The sequence below is a fragment of the Parus major genome, chromosome 2 (genome assembly GCF_001522545.3).
Source record: "Parus major isolate Abel chromosome 2, Parus_major1.1, whole genome shotgun sequence".
Taxonomy (NCBI): domain Eukaryota; kingdom Metazoa; phylum Chordata; class Aves; order Passeriformes; family Paridae; genus Parus; species Parus major.
In genome coordinates, this window is record NC_031769.1 from 22,180,481 (window position 1) to 22,199,517 (window position 19,037).

General features: G+C 37.2%; 1 protein-coding gene across 6 annotated transcripts in view; it reads left to right on the forward strand.

Moving 5' to 3' along the window:
• The window catches only part of CDK14 (cyclin dependent kinase 14), a 342,956-nt gene that overhangs the window by 70,823 nt on the left and 253,096 nt on the right, over positions 1 to 19,037 (forward strand). For all 6 annotated transcript variants that reach the window (XM_015618267.3, XM_033511841.1, XM_015618268.3 and 3 more), the window contains one exon: positions 11,946 to 12,191. In XM_015618267.3, the coding sequence (XP_015473753.1) occupies positions 11,946 to 12,191 (246 nt within the window). The remainder of the gene's footprint in view (positions 1 to 11,945; positions 12,192 to 19,037) is intronic.

Sequence of the window (19,037 nt, forward strand, 5' to 3'; positions counted from 1 at the left end):
CTACAGGCTTAGAGCGTTTGAATATGTCCTCCATTTTATTAAATCTTTGTGTAAGTACACAGAAAATATATTTAAACCATTAGAGAGTATGTGTAAAATAGATTTTCCCAGACTTCCCTGTAAATAGTGGGGATTTTAACGAACAAATTGGTTCTGTTGTTAAATATTGACTATAGAAATTTTATTTGAATGTGATGCAGAAGAGTTGTCTTGAAAAGTTCTGCAGTTTAATGATGGTGTTGCTGCTACCTAGGAAAGTCTCCCAACTTTCAAGTTTTCAAGGAATTTTCTGTTTGTCAAAGTAGTCCAGATACATAAAATTATATCATTATAAAATGTGATTGTGCTGCTGGTAGGCAGCTGTGCAGGGAAAGCTGTGCAAAATATCTACAATCACTCTCAGTTTTGTGACAATTTCTTAATGAGAAGCTTAATGTACTGTAAGGTTGGAGGACTTCTCAGATGGATGTTCTAATGATAGATGTGATTTTTGACCAAATTGATTCTCAAAATCTGTTGCTTGTCGAAAGTGATTCATGATGAACTCACAGCTTTGGAGGTGCAAATTGCCACCAACTGCAGCAAAACTTGGCTGCTTTGTACTGTTACACTTATTCTTTAAAATTCATTTGAGCACACTTGTAAGTCTACTACAGCACCTGTTTTGGCTTGAACACTTCAAAGAAACAGCAGTGATTTTCACTTCTCTGTTGAAATACATAGGGTTTTTTTTTTAAAAAAAAGTGAGCATTATCTCTATGCTGTCCATAGAGTTCTCATTTTAAAATTGTAGCCATCCTTCTTATGATGAGCTCTTCTCAGTATAAGCTTGAAACCTCTTAAGTTTTATACATCTTGGCAAGAGAAGATATACTGGAGTGTTCTTTATATTCTGAGTGACTTAATATGCTATAATTTTCAGTTAAGCTCCTGACAAAATTCTAAATTGTAGGATATGGCGTGTTTTCCAGTGTAGCATATTATGCACTGAGAAGCAAGTTTCATTATGCTCCCTTACACCTTTTTTTCTTTGAAAGTTATTGTACTGCTGCAAGTCTAGCAAACCTGTGGTGGCTGCTAGAAAATTCCTTTGAGACTTTTCATTCAAGTTCTGTAGAATTCTGTAACCAGGTCATTTGTCTGAGGGGAAAAAAAACCAGAAAGAATGAATTAAAAAAAAAGAAGTCAGGCTTATATGAAATCTAAACACAGATGAGGACTTTTCATTTGATTATTTGTGAAACTGGGCTTGTCATCCTTGTCTGAACTCTCAAACTTCCATGAAGGAAAGCAGTGGCATAAAGGTCATGGATGGCTGTTACTAAGATTTCAGGGAGACTGAGTTGGAATGTAGGTTATTCAGATCTTGGAAGATTCTTCACACAAGAGAATAATGACAAAGATGAAGCTCTTTTTCTACCTTTACCTTTATACTGTGCTGATTTGATAGAGGGTATTTTGTCAAATTCAGTGGTTTGGAAGATAATATGTAGAGGAGCAGATCTAGAAATGCTCAGAGAGCTTGTCTTTCCTTGTGACATTCATCAGCACCTTGGAAGCTGCATTTTTCAACCTGTAGGGTTGTTGACCTCAATGATGAAGCAAATAAGAGCAGAAGAGATTTCTTCCTTGGTGCTAAAATGAAACTTTGAAATGCATTAGCAGAATGAAGCAAGCAACTCTCATTACCTAGTTTATTGTCTGGCTTTTGCTAAAGAGAGTTAAAAAGGAAAATAGAAGAAGAAAAATGAAGAAAACAGGGAAAAGAATGAAGTAAGTAGTTTTGTTTTTTTAATTAAGGAAATGGTCTGAAGGAAAAAGAGCCAAACGAATTTACCATTCTGTTCTTGAATTATTTCTTTCAAAGTACTTTTAAAACATCTGCTGAAGCTAATGTGAGGGTGGCATTGATTTGTTAATGACCATGCAACATGCACACTGCTCCACTGCAATGAAGGTTGTCATCACACCAAAGGATAGCTGGAAAACCTCTCCACCTGCAAATGTGTATATTTCACAAAGATGATTACACGACCTATCCCCTTCATCTTGTCTTTTAATTAACAAAGTGCTCTTCAGCATTTATGTGAAGGGCATATATCTGAAAGGTCTGAGCAGTTGGGCTAAAGTTTTATACTGTCAGCTGCATGACTGGATCTCGCCAACAGCAGTGTTTTTGTTGCAGTCCCTGCTTGTAAGAGGACATTTTACTTTAGTTTCAGTCTGAAGTACTTGCTGATAACTGTGAAAGAATCAAGAGACTTGCTAGGGATAGGCAAAGGAGCCTAAAGGAACTGGGTAGAACTTATTTTCAAGGCATGGAGTTGTTTACAATTTATTTTCTTAAAAACCTTACTGACAGCCTCAGAATCTAGCAAGAATAGGCATTTTGTTGTCAAGTCTCTCAAGATTTCTCACACTTGATCTTGGTAGTGGGAAGACTTACTGCATTTATGGATATGCCTTTGATAACTTCATGATCAGGGGGAGTTTTGGAAGATAGAATAAAATTATAAACCTGTAAACTCAGAAAGACTTAATATACTGTTCACACAGAACCACTAATAATGCACTTATGGAAAGAAAACTGTATAAACTAGCACTGGCACATGGAGCCATCTGTTGGAGCAGGAGGCTGATATGGAAAAGGGATTGAAAATATTTTTTTACTCTTTATTTTTAAATCATGTTCATATGGTTACAGAGGAGGATAGACAACAGATACAAGTGGGTAACTAAGTAAAAGAGTATAAAAACCACCTGTCACAATTTCTCAGGAGAGTGTTTATGTTCAGACGCTTTCTCCACCGCCTTTCTGGTTACCAAGGCATCCTTGGCTCGTGCCTGGCACTGGAAGCTGCCTCTCCCACACTGACACCTCTGCTGATCCTCAACTGCGCTCTCCTGTTTGGTTTATTGGAGGAATGACCCTCCTACTTTTGGATGCAGCAAGTTTGCATCCAAGGTTAATGGTAGCAGCAGCCTGGTTGCAATTTCAGGAAAGGCTTGCATGGCGTGTTGCATTACATTCCACCGTGACAAATGTGAACACTGTGCAAGTAAAAGGAAGAACTTATTTGCCAGGCTTTATTACTAACACAATTACTGTATTTTGGGTCATCAGGACAGAAATAGAGCAAGATGCCCCTTTAGATCAGCTCTGTTGAGTTTCTGTCTCTTTTCATGAATGTTAGAGGCTGTCAGGACTTCGGTGTGACCTTTTTCTGAGACCCTGTCCTTAGGTGACTCCTCCTGACGTCTGTTGTCAGAGAACAGAGTTTTGCTTTGAGGAGATATGTAGGCTTTTATAGACCTAAAATCTAATCCAGACTCTCTTGAAAACTGGACCTTTTTTCTCTCCAAGGAGAGGAACATCAACTTTAATGGACTGGAAACTCACTTTTCTGAAATTAGGCTGTGCTGTTAACAGAAAAAAAATAAATTTAGAAATGTTCAGCTTCTCCTTACCATGTTGAGGGCACCTAAAATAATTTTCAATAATTCCTGATTCAGGATTGTGCTTGATTCAGAAAATATGCTAATATTTAGGTATCAAGTTAGCAGAATAAATAAGTACTGTATTGCAGCTCTTGACGTGTTGGTGGTGAAAGGAAAGAATTGTGTAGCCAGCTTTAACTTCTAGTATAAAATGTTATTTTCCTTGATGCAGGTAAAAATGTTTTGAGGTTTTTATGCAACTGGGATTCCTACCCCAGGTCTGATCAGTTGGTCTTTCTCTGAGAGTGACTTTTTTCTCACTTGGCAATTCAGCACAGACATTTAATCAGCTCATTGAGTTCAGTGTTTCAGACAAACACAGAGAATTAATGTCAGAGCTTCTAGTTCAAAAATTCTCCCATCTGGCACTTCAGTGACCTTTTTATATTCGCCTTCTTCCATATGACAATGACAGTTGGTTTAACATCAGCTTTGACTTTGGAAATGGAACGGCCATTTTGGGCGAGTGCCTTTGAGATGGGCTGTGGGAGGTGTATGAGTAAGTCTGTGATAGGTACAGCAAGGAGCATACCATATCCCCAGATACCATTTCCAGTCTCTGAGCTCTGTTTTCAGTTGCATTTGCTAGCTCATAGCTAGCGCTGCTAGCAGTCTCTGTGGCCAACTAAAGTTAAATAAATATTACCCAATAATGTGAATTATAGTTCTGGGACACAAAGAGAGGCCATATAGGTCTGGGACACAGGAGAGGAAAAGAAGTGTCTTTTTTTTGCAACCATTTTTTCCTTACATCTCCCTTCCTTTCCACCATCTCCCTGGTTGTTTTTATTTTTTAATTTTTTTTTCCCATCATACTCCAGTTGTCTTTCAGGTTCTTTTAGCTGTGCCCATCAAATGTTCAGACCAAGAGGCTGGTGTAGGTGATTACAGGGAGGGGTGAGCGTGTTCAAGGACCTCTCTCAAGTATGAGCCTGATTGCACTGGTAGCTCTGGTATGAGCTGGCTGGTGATGTCGTGCAGCATTACATGCTCTACTTCCCCTCTCACAATTTTATCCGCTCCCTTATCTCATCTCTTGTTCTTTGTGGATCTTTTCCCATATTGAGAGTTCTCAGTTCCAACTGAGCTCTCTTCTGAACTGCTGCATGTTTCTGCTTGTGGGTGCAGCAGCCATTTGCTGACCCTCTCTTGGGGAGGATGGAGAGTGCTACCAGATGAAGAGAGAAGAAGCAGGCAAGACTTTTGTTTGTAATGAGAAAGAGCTTCCCTATTGCTTTGTTCTGCAAAGAGAATGAATCTGCAGATAGCTGCATTTTTATTTTGAACAAAGCTGCTTATAATACTACAGAACATTCCCAAACTGTGTTTTATAAGTAGCAAATGTCAAATTCCAGGGATGCCAGAATCTGCAGATGACTTGTGTTCTCAATTGCCATGGTACCAAAGCATGATAGAAAATAACATGCTTATAAAAGGTAATAAAAACTTGTATCCAGATAGGATTTTTCCAGTGAAAATTAATGGCAGGCTTATGTTCTAAGCAATTCAGCTGTTGAACCAGTGGTCACTTAACTATATATTTTTTTTCTTTATACATCTCTCAGCTAAATGCAGCTGCTAAGTCTTACTGTCTGTAATAATGAGATTGTTGCACTACTTCCAATGGGCTTTGGCTCTACAAATTATAATTTATATCTTCATAACTTTTCACTTAAAAAAGCCCAAGTGCTTTACAAACTTAATTAGCACTCCCAGTTTCTGCTTGTGATAGGGGCAGGATCACAGTTGTGAACTGAAAAATGGAGCTGTGGAGAGGTTGAATGATTTCCTTACTTCACATCACTCAGTAATTTAAATTTATTTTTTTTTCTTGCTGCATGCTAGATCTTGGGTTTCCCTGTATCTGGTCTTTTCATACTACATCTCCTGGAATGGTGCAAATGGGTGGAATGCAGATATTTCCTTTAGATTTTTCAGTAGCAGCTTTGGATGTCCACTTGGATATTTACCCAACCTGTCACTTTTCCTCCCAGATTTACACAGTGGCAATAACCAATAGAAAATTGTAGATGGTTGGAAATTTTCTTGGTATTTTACATAAGTCTGTATCTACTGGATGACCAAAGTAAGCATAGTAGTGTTAAATGTAAGAATTAAAACCCAGATTTAATGCAGCTTCCTGAAAGAGGTGAAGAGCTTCACAGTAGGGTGTCTTTACACTATACAAGCATTTTAAACTTTTTTCTTCCGTGTGGTAGGATGTATGATCTGTTCAGCCAGAATTGGTTGTTCTTTGTTACTGAGGATGTCTTTATTCACATGAATAAATTCCACTGATACGGGACAGTCTGTATTTTACAAAGTGCCCAAACAGGTGATTAATTCCAGGGTCAGTCATGACTGTTTTAAAATTCATGAACTGTAAGACAATAAATTACTTACATGGTTTAGCTGATCAGTATCACTCTTTCAATGCTATATGACTTTAAACAATAAATGACTTAGTCTAGTAACCTTTAATTTCAAGACTCCTGTTTCTTTGGGGCCTCTTAATTTTGCTGACAGTGATGAAGTGAAAAAATCTTGCATTGAAACTGTATCACAGTAACTACATCTGATATACCATTCATTATTTTCACATTAATCCCAAATGCAGATTAAGGAGTATTGCTTGAAATGAGATTTAAGGTGATTCAAAGAGTCATCTTTATTTACAAATTGTTCCGTGAATGATTATGCTGATTTTTATTTATTTAATAGTGTTTATTACGGAGCTTTACACATGGAGCAAAATTACTCTTCTTGTGATTTCAGTCTCTTAACTTCAGCTGTATTCTTTGCCACAACTAAGAAAGTTACAAAGTAAATACTATGTTGTGCTTTTTTGTCGTTCTAATATGAGGAATTCTTTCTTGAATATTCTGGCTCTTTTTACCTTAAATGAATAAAAAACCACAGAGAAACACTAAAATAACTTTTAATAGCAAACTGCACTCACTTTTGTGGTGCTGCATTTTATTTTGCTTTACCTTGCCAGAATCTGTGATAGCTCAAGTAATAACTGAAATTGACACAAATATTCTGATTTCCTAGATAAATCTTCCTCTTGTGATTACTTTTAAAAGTAGAAAAGAGTTCTTTAGATAGCTGCAGAGTGGTTGTTTGCACTGTAGGCTTTAAGTGGCCAAATGTCTCATCATGATGTCTCATTTTGTTTCACTTTTTCAGTTGAGATTGAGTAAACAATTGTGGACAAATTTTGATAATGGGTTTATTTCAATAATCAGAGTATGGAGAATGTATATGGCTTGGCAGCAGCACGTGGGACAACTTGGGGAAGTACAATAATGTGTTGACATTAATGATCCATGTGTGGGAAATGTAATGGGCAGGATGCTCATGGAGAGGTGCTTCTGTTGGATCACTCCTGGGCTGACAGGGATCTTTTTTCCAAGATCTGGAAATCAGATCTCGGATCAGGAGTCTCAGCTATTAATGCTGTTGCCTCACTGAGTAGGAATAGTCATTGCTATTTTCCAGATTAAATATTTTCCCACAAGATACCAAGTGCCTGGGCAGTTTCTGAGTGCTGCTTTGGAAGTGTTTTTCCGAAGAGTAATTTCAAGCACAAAAGATGATTTTCTGGAGGACCACTCTGTTTTCAATGTAGAAAAGCAAATCTCCTTAAAGGGAGATTGGCACTGGGGTCTAGTTTAGCCTTTTCAGGATTTTGATCTTAGAACCAAAGCAGAGACTTTGGGATTGAATGTTCTACATGTGAAGTTCTCTGGTGTGAATACCATACATACCAATCCCATTGTTCTGTCTTACCTTTTTAACCCTTCTAGAATTATTTTTTTTTTTTTTTTAATCATATGCTCCTTGTCTCAGTCCCTCTCCTGCCATTTTTGCCAACATCCATTTTTCATCATGGTTCTCTCAGGTACTGAGATTCCTGTGAGGTGGGAACCTTGGTGACAGACCAGCTATTTCTTCTTTTACTTTTCATGTCTGGGCCACCCAACATGCCGAAAGTTGGAAGTGGTGAATAGTCCAGTGAATTCCTTGAGCCTTTTATATCTGGTATGAGGGTTGGAAGGATAGTAATATTTTCTTGAACAATCCATACATGGTGCAGGCGTTTTTTTGTGTATTCCCTGTTATACCTGTAATAATTTATAGCTATTAAGTGTGTTAAGTTGATTGGCTTATTTTAAATCCTGTTTCCTGTAAAGAAAAGTTAAAGCATAAAAGCGTAAATGAAGATCCCATACCTCTGTTCCTCATAGTTGTGAGATCTGCTGGCAAAAAAAACCCCATCTGAAAGAGATGAGTGGTTCCACTGCCCTACTTTTAAAAGCCAAATAGTTTTGGAAATAGTTTATACCTCAGGAAATTTTGCCTTGAATGTAGTTTTTGGTGGAAGAAGCTCCTGAAGGGGAAAGAAACACTTCAAGTGTTGACATACCTTAATGTTTACTTATATGATTGCTTGATTTAAAGAAATGACAATTTAAACAGCTAAATGCAGTTGGCTAGACAGAGTTTCCTTTAAATGCACAGAATATTCATACTTAAATTTTCTTCTCCTTGATTGCATTTTATAAATCTTACTTATCATCTTGTGTATGACAAAACAAGGTATTATGTTTATTGTCTCCACATATGTTTGAGGTCAGTATTTTAAGAGTTAAGGTGCCATTGAATATCACATCTTCATGCAGCCCCAGTTTTGACTGTGGTGGCATTTACAGCATCTCAGTGAGTGTCTGTTTTTTGCACTGTTTTAGCTATGGCATCGCATAGATAGGGAGGACTGATGAATGGTAGATATTGACTTCCTATATGTAACAGCTTGTTTCACTTTGTTTTGCATTCTGATAACTGTAGCTAAATTAGATACTCAACAAAATTACCCAGTTTTGAGGCTGCATTAGAAAAAGTTTCCATAAGTTTCTGGATTGTCATCTTCATTGAGGTGCGCTAGGGCTGTTCTGTGTGTAGAAGAAAGGTCAGTAAAAGAATAGTGCCCACTCTGAAGAACCTGTGACTTTAGATAGAACAAATGAAACGGGGTAGAAAGAAAAGCCTGGTCTTAGAGGTAGCAGAATGTACTTACAGGGAAAGTCTCACTATCCCAGAGGATCACCCAGGAGCATCTAAAAGATCCTGAAAATGAACCAGTGTTCTTTGTGATGAATACTGTGTTTGACTGGAAAATATGCAAAAAGAAATCTGGAAATGAGAAGGTGTGTTAGGTGGCTTCTGATTACCAGCAAGGAGCTACCGGGTGGTATACACTGGTTTACACATCTAACACCTTCTGATGCTAAGTATTTGTACATATCCTTTGGTAAGTTGAAATTTATAAGCAGAAGTTATGCTGTACAAGGGAAAATTATATTTAAAAGGCTGAATTAGAGTAAAAAATTCAAATCTATAATGTTCCTAAAGGTGGTGTGGTCAAGCTGGTGAAATCTACAGTCATTTATATACAGAGGAAGATTTCCAAAGTAAATTCTGTTTCAGTTTTGCTTAGCACATTGTTGCTTTTTTTTTGCATAATAAGCCACTACAGAATAAGCTGTACCCTTAGCTGGAGCACAGGAGCAGCCCATCAGCACTCCTGCTCTACTGTGCTAGACTGAGATTGCTGATGGAGGGAAACCTGAAACCATCAATGAGTTTGTGTCCTTAAGCTGGTTATGGCCAGTGCTCAGTGCTGATCTTCTAGACCTGGTCCTTTCAGATTTCATAGAACAGAGTTTCAGCATGAAGCTGGCCTGTCAGTGGACAGCAGAATGTAAAACAAATGCTTAAATATTGTTTCTCTTCAGTGTTTTATAGGCAGGGTAGACAGTTTGGAAATGTGTAGCCTGCGACAGTGGCATAAGCTTAGCCTTGCTGGCTTCAGCAGTGCGCTCTGCTCAGCAGCCATTTGAAGAGAATCCAAGGAAATACTGATATTGGTGAGAGAGAAGTGATGAATTAAACCCCTCATCAGCTCTGGTAGGAGATGTGCTGCAGTTGCAGAACAGGGCAGATGGGCAGGGGGTCCAGCCTCTACTTTTGCATTTCTCTGCAGTCTTCAGGCTTTTCCACAGGTGACAGTGGTGTCCAGCCTGTGCATCCACCAAGGTGTGTGACTTCTGAGTGGGGAGCTGGTTGGTGCTTATCTTGGTTTTGGTCATTTGCAAGTTGGAAGCTGGCTGTTATAAGATGATGGTGGGGGTTTTTATCCTACTGCAGATTCAGTCAAGTGGCTGAAGGCTAAAGTGCCTCCCTTCAATATCTAATTCCAAACTATTACTGCTTCCAGTCAAGATACTAGTAACACATGCTTACATGGTCCACATTAGACCTATACATGGAGATTTTCCAGTGGAAAAAGAAAACAGAAGCAGCATTCATGGCATTATTATCTATAGTATGTTTATAGCTGTGTATTCCAAATATTTTAATTTGCTACAGGTGCCTTGTTAACCTGAAAGGAACACAAGTACCGCTTTGGAACTCTTTGTCCATATCTCCTGACCCTGTTTTATAGGTCATAGGTTTTCAAATGCTGAGAAATTCTGATTACTGATTTATTTACATCCATGTTGATTAAGCAAAGCAGAAGTGCTGCTATATTAACAGTAATTTCAAATTGCATTATTTTAAAGCATCTTTGTTGGTTGCAAGCATTGCAAGAACATGGGGATGACAGTGGGAAGTATGTGGATACACATCTGTGCATATGAGTGGTTTTAGGGAAAAGAAACTAATGAGTTTTTCAAGAAGACTAATTAAAAACTCTTTGTGCTGCAGCTCTTTATCTTTTCTCTCTGAAGTAACAGATCAAAATTACATATTTGTCTTAAAATAAGCCCCCAAAAAATTGTCATTTGGAAGGAAGGAAATTGAAAAAAATGTAATTTTTTCAAGGAAGTTATAACTTGGTGAAGTTCTAGTCTTGGAGAAATCACTTTAGTGAGAAGAAATGTGAACCCTTGTAATGCCTGTTTTGTGACAGTAGTGATGTCCTTCATTAAAGCTGACCTGATATATGATCATTTGGCCAGATGGCACAATGCAGGAAACATATTTTAAATTTTTAATGTAGAAAAGAAATCTTTCATCTGCTGTTACAGTGAATCATTAAAAAAAAAACAAACAAAAAACCCAATAAAAAAAAAGCGCGCCAAACTCGACAAGGTATAGTCACCCAGTATTTTTTCTAAACTATTGAAGGTAGTTGGATTTCAAGGCATATAATGCATCTGGGAAAATAGCAAAGAATAATTTATTTGAGAAGTTCTTGGAGATACTTTGGGTTAGGAAGGAAGACTCGTGATTTAATGGTATTTTCTTTTTTTTTTTAAAAAAAGAACATCCTAACTGTTTTAGGATGACAAGTTTTCAAAAATTAGAATAGTTTATATGTGCTTGAATGGAATATTATTTTTTTTTTATGTCAACAATTCAGTTGACAGCAAATTAACACTGTCTATACTTAAACACATGCAAATGTCATGGACAAAGTACATTGTAGGTTACTTTGATGTGCCTTACAATTTAAGGAGGCTCTTGGGTCTGCTTACATCACACTTTGTAACTTTTCCCTGTAGCCTGAATAGCTGAAACTATTTCTTTTTCTGTCCAAATAAAAGTCAAGTCTCTCATGGGTGAAAGAGAAGGTGAGGCCTCAAACACAACCCCTCACCAACAGTGTAATTTAAAAAAATGTCATATGTGTCAGAGTGTATTGAAATTAAAAGCAGAAACGTACATGACTGGAGTATCTAAAGGTGCTGTTCTGCTCGTTTACTTCTTTTGAACTAACCATGGCGTGTTTTGATAGCTCAAGCAGCAAGTGGCAGTCTTTAGAGCTTGGCAGAGTCATACTTCACAGTAACAAAGAATTGAGCTCCTGTGCTTTAGTGTGCCATTAAGCTGCAGTCTCACGTTTCAGTGCCTGGGAATTGATTTACTGATTTGATTTTCTGAGACATATGGTGATAATAATAATAACACTGTATAAGCATTATTTAAAAATACAATAATATACCGGTATTGAATCTTTGGAAAGCCAGCACCAGCCAGTGCACACACAAACTACCATCATTTATTTCAGTTTAGTCTCATCCAATTTTGAACAAATGGAAATCAATACTGCTTGTGGATATCTGTGGCTAGGTTGGAGAGAGAAGTGAAGTGGCATTGTTGCCAAGAACACATTGTACAAGAAAACACAAATATATGAATTTATGTACGTTCCTCTTTTGCCTTTCTTTTCCAGGATCTTTTATTACATTGTACAAAGATAGGCTTTTTATAGTTACTATTGTGATGTGGGTGTCCCCTATGTAAAATGTGGGTGTTGTTTTCAATTTTAACATAGAAATAGAAGGTGAATGAAGTGCCCTTTTTGATGCTGGCTGGTGCATGGAATGATATCGACTTTAAGCCTGTTAGAGTCAACAAATGATGTTTTTTCTTTTCAGATATGTGTCACAAAGATGTCTACACGGAACTGCCAGGGAATGGATTCAGTGATCAAACCTCTGGATACAATTCCTGAGGATAAAAAAGTTCGGGTTCAGAGGACACAGAGTAGTTTCGATCCGTTTGAGAAGCCAACTAATCAAGTGAAGAGGGTTCATTCAGAGAACAACGCTTGCATTAACTTCAAAACTTCATCTGCAGGGAAGGAATCACCTAAAGTCAGGCGACACTCCAGCCCCAGCTCTGTAAGTGTGCAGTCCTGATACCTCTGCAGGTGCCAAATGGTGGAATTAGAGGCACCAGATAAAGGTCTTCTTGCTTAAGAAGGGGTTGTTTACTTGGAAACAACAAAGGAAATGTCATAGCTGCTATTAAATGTGTTTTCCACATATATTTGTAGAGTTATTGATGAAATAGGATTAGAAAATAGAACTTGAAAAATAATATGATTTATGAAATTCCTTTCAGATGTTAGGATTTCTAAGCATTTTCCTCTCCTTATCCTGCTATGTCATTACAGCTGCTATAATGTTTATGCAGCAAATTTGGCAGAGGATTGCTTATTTGTGAAGAGGAATTCTTTCCCATGAAGTTTAAGAAACCACATGAATTGCCTTTTTGATATTTAGATTTTGGTTTTAGGGAAACAGATCAGATTTGACAGATTTTGTTTACATTTTATAATTCTCTTTTTAAAATCAAGTAGTAAAAATAGCATTTATCTCCTTGTCAGAAACTCTGCGAGAGAGAGGGAAGAGAGAAGAATAATAGAGAAGGGCTTGGCAACACATCATAATAGTTTTATTCTCAAGTATTTTGAAAGAAACTAGATAAATAAAATGTCATATCTTTCATGAATAATTCCCAGAACAGATTTCCCCCAAAAGACCTTCAAAATTATTGAAAAACTATTTCTGTTATGCTTTGGCAAGAAAAATCCATAATAATGTGACCTTTGAGTTGAAAACTACAGATCTAAGTGGAATGGATGCAGCACTTCGAATCTTATTTGGTGCAAAAAAATTTAAAAGGTTGATTGCCTCTTCTTTTTTCTTTTCTTTCTTTTCTTCCCTTTGCTCTATCTTCTGGACATCTTCTATCTTCCCTACAGAAGTTTGACTGAAGCCTGTCAGACTTCTAACGAGAAATGGCAAGAGATTCATTTTCTGTAGATGAGCTGTGTTTAACCCATGTGAATTTAGCGGGTAAGATGTCACGCCTCCAGGGGACTGTCCTTTTTAGAAAAGGTTACATTTTAAAATGTAACCATCTGTAGCAAAAACAAATTTGCTTTTTCATCATCACTTGGCATTATATAGCTGCTGCCAAAGATGTCTCTTGTGTATTCCATCTGAGTCCATGACAAAGAGTTCTTACCATAAAACTTTTACAATCATTAAGAATGGATGAATCTATTTGCACTGTTTTTACTTGTTTGTGATGCCTGATTATTTTTTGGCACCACAACTATTAATTTAAATTACTTTTTTTTAGAAAATCTTAAGTATTTTGTGGTATTAACTCACTCCTCATCTCTGCTGTTCCTGTTAGAAGCTATTACTAATTTCTGTTAATGTTTTTTACATTCTTCTGTTAACACTGAAGGATTTCAGTTGTTTTGCTTCCAGAATTTTGAAGCAGATGTTTTTGAAACTGTGTTTTAGGCATCTTGTTCTTTTCCAGAAGGCTGGCACTCGACTGCATCCATACAACCTCCTATGATCCCAGTATTTTCTTATGTAAATGACATTAATGCTTCCTCTACTAGTATGCTGCTGGTTAGAGCCCTAGCTAAAACATATGCTTTTGGTAATCTTTGTCCACAGTGACTCACACAGACTTGCTGGATACAGGAGGTGCAAAGGAATTTCTTGAAATACAATTCTTATTTCTCAACTTCCTGTAATTCTCTCTGATTTTTATAGCTCTGTTTGGTGAACTCAGTTCTTCCTTCTGCTTGGAGGCATTATTAGTAATGTTTGACTTTTCCTCACAAGGAGGAGGATGTGGAACAATGAAAGTGTTCATGCCAATGAAGAGAGAAGAGTAGTTCACAACAAAGGTGGTGTTAGCCCTCTGCTGATCAGGTCACACCTGGTCCTGTCTGGCAGACTTGAGTTCAGCTATCCAATGCAGAGACAAGATCAAGATTCTTTACTCCCATTCCCAGCACCTGAATACATGGCTTCTGGCAGTAGATGCCCTGATGCACATTTTATTGAGTGATGCTCATGTGGTTAGTTGCAGAAATGTATCATTCTGTGGTTTTGAATTATACTTGAATTAACAAAGGGTTTAGGGTTTCATCTTTTTTCCTAGCCCTAACATTGTCTAGCAGATGCCCTTGCTACTTGCTCTTCTGATCATTACGTCTTTTTCTTCCATGTCAGCTGCATATTCCCCCTTTACTGAATTCATACTTGGTTCTCTGGAAATTCTCCTCTTGTGTAGGTTATACCAGTCTGAAGAAGCATTTCAATTTCTGTGAATGTTTGTGAACACGCTCATATGGGCTACAGCTGTGGAGTTATGTTTCAGTTCTGGCTCTGCTTTCTGTAAGCCTTATTTTAAGACATACTGATAGAGATATGTTACCTTCAATTTGTCCTTTTTATGCTTGATAAGCAGAGGAGCTGAAGTAGAGACAGGCTTCCATTTAGTCTTTTCCTTTCATCATTTGAAGTCCTCTGTAGCCATCAGGTGTGGAAATGATGTCTTACAGAAGGTACATGGCCAAAGTTTGCAGTCTCCATATCACTCACTGCTTCTGCTCAGGTAAAAGTCCTTTGTTTGTCTCAGAAAAGTAACATTTTTCAGGATGTGACCTGAAAGACTTTGTTTATAATGCCCTGGGGTGTTAGTTTCTGCTTTGATTAATTTCAGCAGCTTTATCACCTCTCTGACAGGTATCAGTTTCAGTGTTTGGTAAAGATCACAAAATACTCTGCAAATGGTATATTGCCCATTTGGTGTTGTTCATGCCTTTGAAATGCACTGTGCTTTGTGATGAGAAAGATGAAACACACACAGAGGTTTGGGGAAGCTGGAGCTCCATGATCTTCCCACACATTGTCACTTGGAAAATAAATCTCTTGGTTTTATGAAGCATTTTTCTGCAGTCAGTGTCACACTTTGTTGAAACATGGTAGAATTCCTGTGTAGTTAATTAGTGCAGTAGTGTACAGACAGAATTTAGCACTATTAGTTTGTTTATTCTTGTACAACAAGCTTAATTTTTACCCTTGGAGTCTTTCCACCTTCTCCACTTGCTTTGAACACAAGAAGACATCTCTGACAGTGATTTCTGAAGTCCTTTTGCTGATTGAAATTGTATGTTATTATGGGATGAATTTTCCAGCAAATCAGAATTTTTCCTTTATCACATCAGAGTAGTGGGTAACTTGGAGGTTGTATGGTGTTTGCCTACCTGTGCATTGCCTGTCAGCCACTGTTAGAAGGGAATCTGGCTTGACAAACCTTTTCTCTGATCCATTCCAACACAATGTAAGTGCATATATATAATGTACATATAGCTATAATTGTGCTCTCTCTCTCAGTCTATGTCTGTATTTCTAAAAAACTCATGCCAAATCCTTAGTCTACCAAGGCAATAAAAAGCTTTTCTCTTTAAATGAAGAAAAGTTAATACTACATAATAAACTAGACAAGATTAAAAAAAAATCACAACTGAAAAGGAAACACGTGCCACTCTTCGCCAAACAGCTGGTTTTAAAAGATTTTACTCTAATTATCTGAAAATTTTATTTGAGATCCCTGTTCTTCAGACACATTATCAAACTCTCCAGTGCAAGGTAAAGGTTTGGTGTATTCAGAGTACACATTTTATCCACTAAAACAGTACTTTTGCACCATATGTAAATAGAATATTGTATGCTGTATAAAGTAGCCATCTGCTCAAGATTTAGTTATCTAGTGATACACATCAGTTTGTTCTTCTTGAATAGCTTGAGCTCCCTGGTGGTGAATTTAAATGTCATGGTAAGGTATATGTTCCTACCTGTCACTTACTTTTTAAAAACGAAATCAAGCAAAACAATATCATTCTGCTAACTCAGATAAATGTAAAAAACAAACATTCAAATAAAAAGAATTGGATAAGCAATGCTTTTTGGCAGAGCAGCCTTTCTTCTGATTCTGTAACTTTTATTAATGTTTAGTCCTGATATGTGCAACTTTCTTCCAAGAAGTACAAGCAAAAAAGCATAAATCCTATAATGATCCTACTGATCCTGTTAGCACATTGCAAACAAGTTGTGTGAGAAATCTAGCTTTAAAACAGACACTGATTTTTAGTGAAAATTAGCCATCATTTCTGTCTGCCCAAATAAACACGTGCTGTGCCGGTTATTCCTCTCTTCCCCTTCAGATGTAGGTAACCTTCTCCAGTTAGGAACCTGTTAATTATGAGGGTAACTACATCCCTCCTTTTTTTATGGAGGTAAGATAATTTCAGAGCTCAGTGTAGAGAGTGGAGTTTTCCTTACTGGCACAAAGGAAGCGTTAATAATCGTTAACCTGAGGGATACTCTCTAGATGAAAAGGCAGATAAAATGTGGCAGTTGAGCCAGCTCCTGTGCTCTAATAGCCTGGAGAACAAGTGAACAGCTTTAAAAACTGCACCCTTCACAGACAGCTCTATGGTTGCTTCTACCCAGGTTGCTCTTAATTTATGGCTGTGTGTTAAAGGGTTGGGAAGATGCAAGCAACAGAATGGGATCAGAGAGTGGGAGAACTGAGACTGAGGCTTGGCTTGAGTGCTTGAACATCTTTGTATCCCTTAAACATTGCCCTAGAAAACAGTCCAACTTTAAAGATATGGTCAAATTGGCCTATTATTATAGGTTGGATACAATCTGCAATTAGTGTGAAACCTGCATATGGATTTGTGTAAGAAGGTTTACTCTTGTGACAAAGAAGGCAAAATGGTTAAAAAGTAATTACTATCTTTCCTTCTTGTGATTTCATCTCAGTTGAGCTTTTTGGCCTGTGTTTTGCTTTCAAGTTTTTCTAGCAATCAGTTTGTTTCTTTTGAGGTATATAGCAAAGCAGATATTCACTTGTGATATTCTTTAATTTACAGAGGTACTGTGAAAATAATATTTTTCTCTTAATGATAGTTTTACATTGAAGTTTAATATCCTTCAGTTAAAAAAAAAAAAAGGATCTATTTAAAACTTAGACTTGTGAGTGTGACAGTTAAGTGTGACATTCACAAGCTGCTCTGCAGTTATGAAAAATGCATGAGAACATAACCCACACAGCCTCTATAGGAATAGTCAGGTGATTTTCAGTGTAATTTGCCTTTAAAGCCTTTTTTATTACATAGATTTTGACAAATTCTGAGAAGGAGAAGTATTCACGTGATGATGTAGTGGAAGGATTCATAGTGCAGGACCTTTTTTAAAGCCTATTATCTCTCCTTCAGGCTATATCAATGAAACGGCCATTTGAAATGATGTGGTTAGAAAAGACAGTTTATACTCTTTTTTTTTTTTCCTTTGTTATTTTTACTGCTCTCACATCAGTTTGAAATACTAGCTTCTTCTATTTCTGTACTCAACATTTTGGCATACTCTTTCTATCCTTGTTACTATGATCTGTATTTCCTTAACCAGAGGGGAAAAAATATCTAATCTTGGTTACTGCAAGCCATGCTGCTAAAAATGTTCATTTCTGTGCTCAGTGGTACTCTCAGACTAATCTAGCACTGGAAAAAAATACAGGCTTATAATAAGTAAGCTGCCTAATGAAAACTATTTTCAAGGAAAGTGAAATGTAAAGGCAAACAAGTAAAATTGCCATTGAGTTTCCTGAAGGGAAAGATCTGCACTGTTCTGCACTCCAGTTGCCAATGTCCTCTTGGGGATAGCATGACCTGTGCTGACTTTCACAGTGACTTGGGACTGTGCTCTTCAGAGGCATGAGGACCTTTACTCCCTTTTGTCACATTTAGCTTTCTCATTTGAGTTCTTTGAAATATTTCTCCAGAGCATGAAGATTCATTTTGCAGTGAGTTTTCCAGCTGTATCAATTTCTTGCTGCCTGGTTGTTTACTGCCTACTTAACTTTTTGCTGTTAGATAGCTCAGTCTTGGTCACATATGCATCTAGGCATTGGGGTTTTTTTCTCAGTTTTGTAAGCTGGGTTTTTGTTTTTTTTTGTAGCAAATGAGGAGCTCTAAGATGGAGCAACAGGCTTCTTTATACCTAAGTAGTCCCAATGATGTTTAGTACATAGGAGAGTTGTCAAGAACTGGCAAAGACTGTCCAGGGAAGTGTGTGAGTCACAATCCCAGGAGATATTTAAAAGATGTTGTGTATAGATGTGGTGCTTGGGGACATGTGTGGTGGGCTTGGCAGTGCTAGGATTAGAGCTGGACTTGGTGATCTTTAAAGCCTTTTCAGACCAAAATCATTCTGTGATTCTCCATTGGTGTTTTAGAGGGTTAAAAAGCAGTAAGAAGGATCAAGAGAAATGGAAAAATAATAGCTGTAGAAGTATTGTAAGGTTAGATCTTCAAAAAAGAAGCTTTGAAAAAACTTACCAAAATACATGTGTTCAGCTAAAACCAGTACTCTTTTCCATTGAGAAATGTTGTCTGGATTGCACCAGTTATGTAAAACACGGGAATTTCTTGTGAGTCTGCTGCTTGTGATGCCTGTCAGTGGCTGATGCAAGCACTGTACATCTGATTTGCTCTGGCTGTGTCTCACTCACTATGTGTATTTCAGTCAACCCCATCTCAGGCAGAGTAAGGGACTCCTGTGATTTAACAAGCACCAATCTCTGTGTTTACATATTCCCATGTATTTTACCAGAAGGAATAAAATACTTTAGAAGAAGAAATTAAAAGTGGATTTTCTAGATTTGATTTTAATATTATTATGTAATAAAAAAAGTCACCAACCTTGTTGTAACAAATGATTTTTTTTAAACAGAAATGGTTGAAAAGGATAAGCTAATTGGAGAAATATGAACAATGAAATTCATATCTATGAAGCTGAAAAAAATACCCATATGAATGGGGGGACTGTAATAATAAAGGAAAGTAGGCTGAAATGGTTATAATT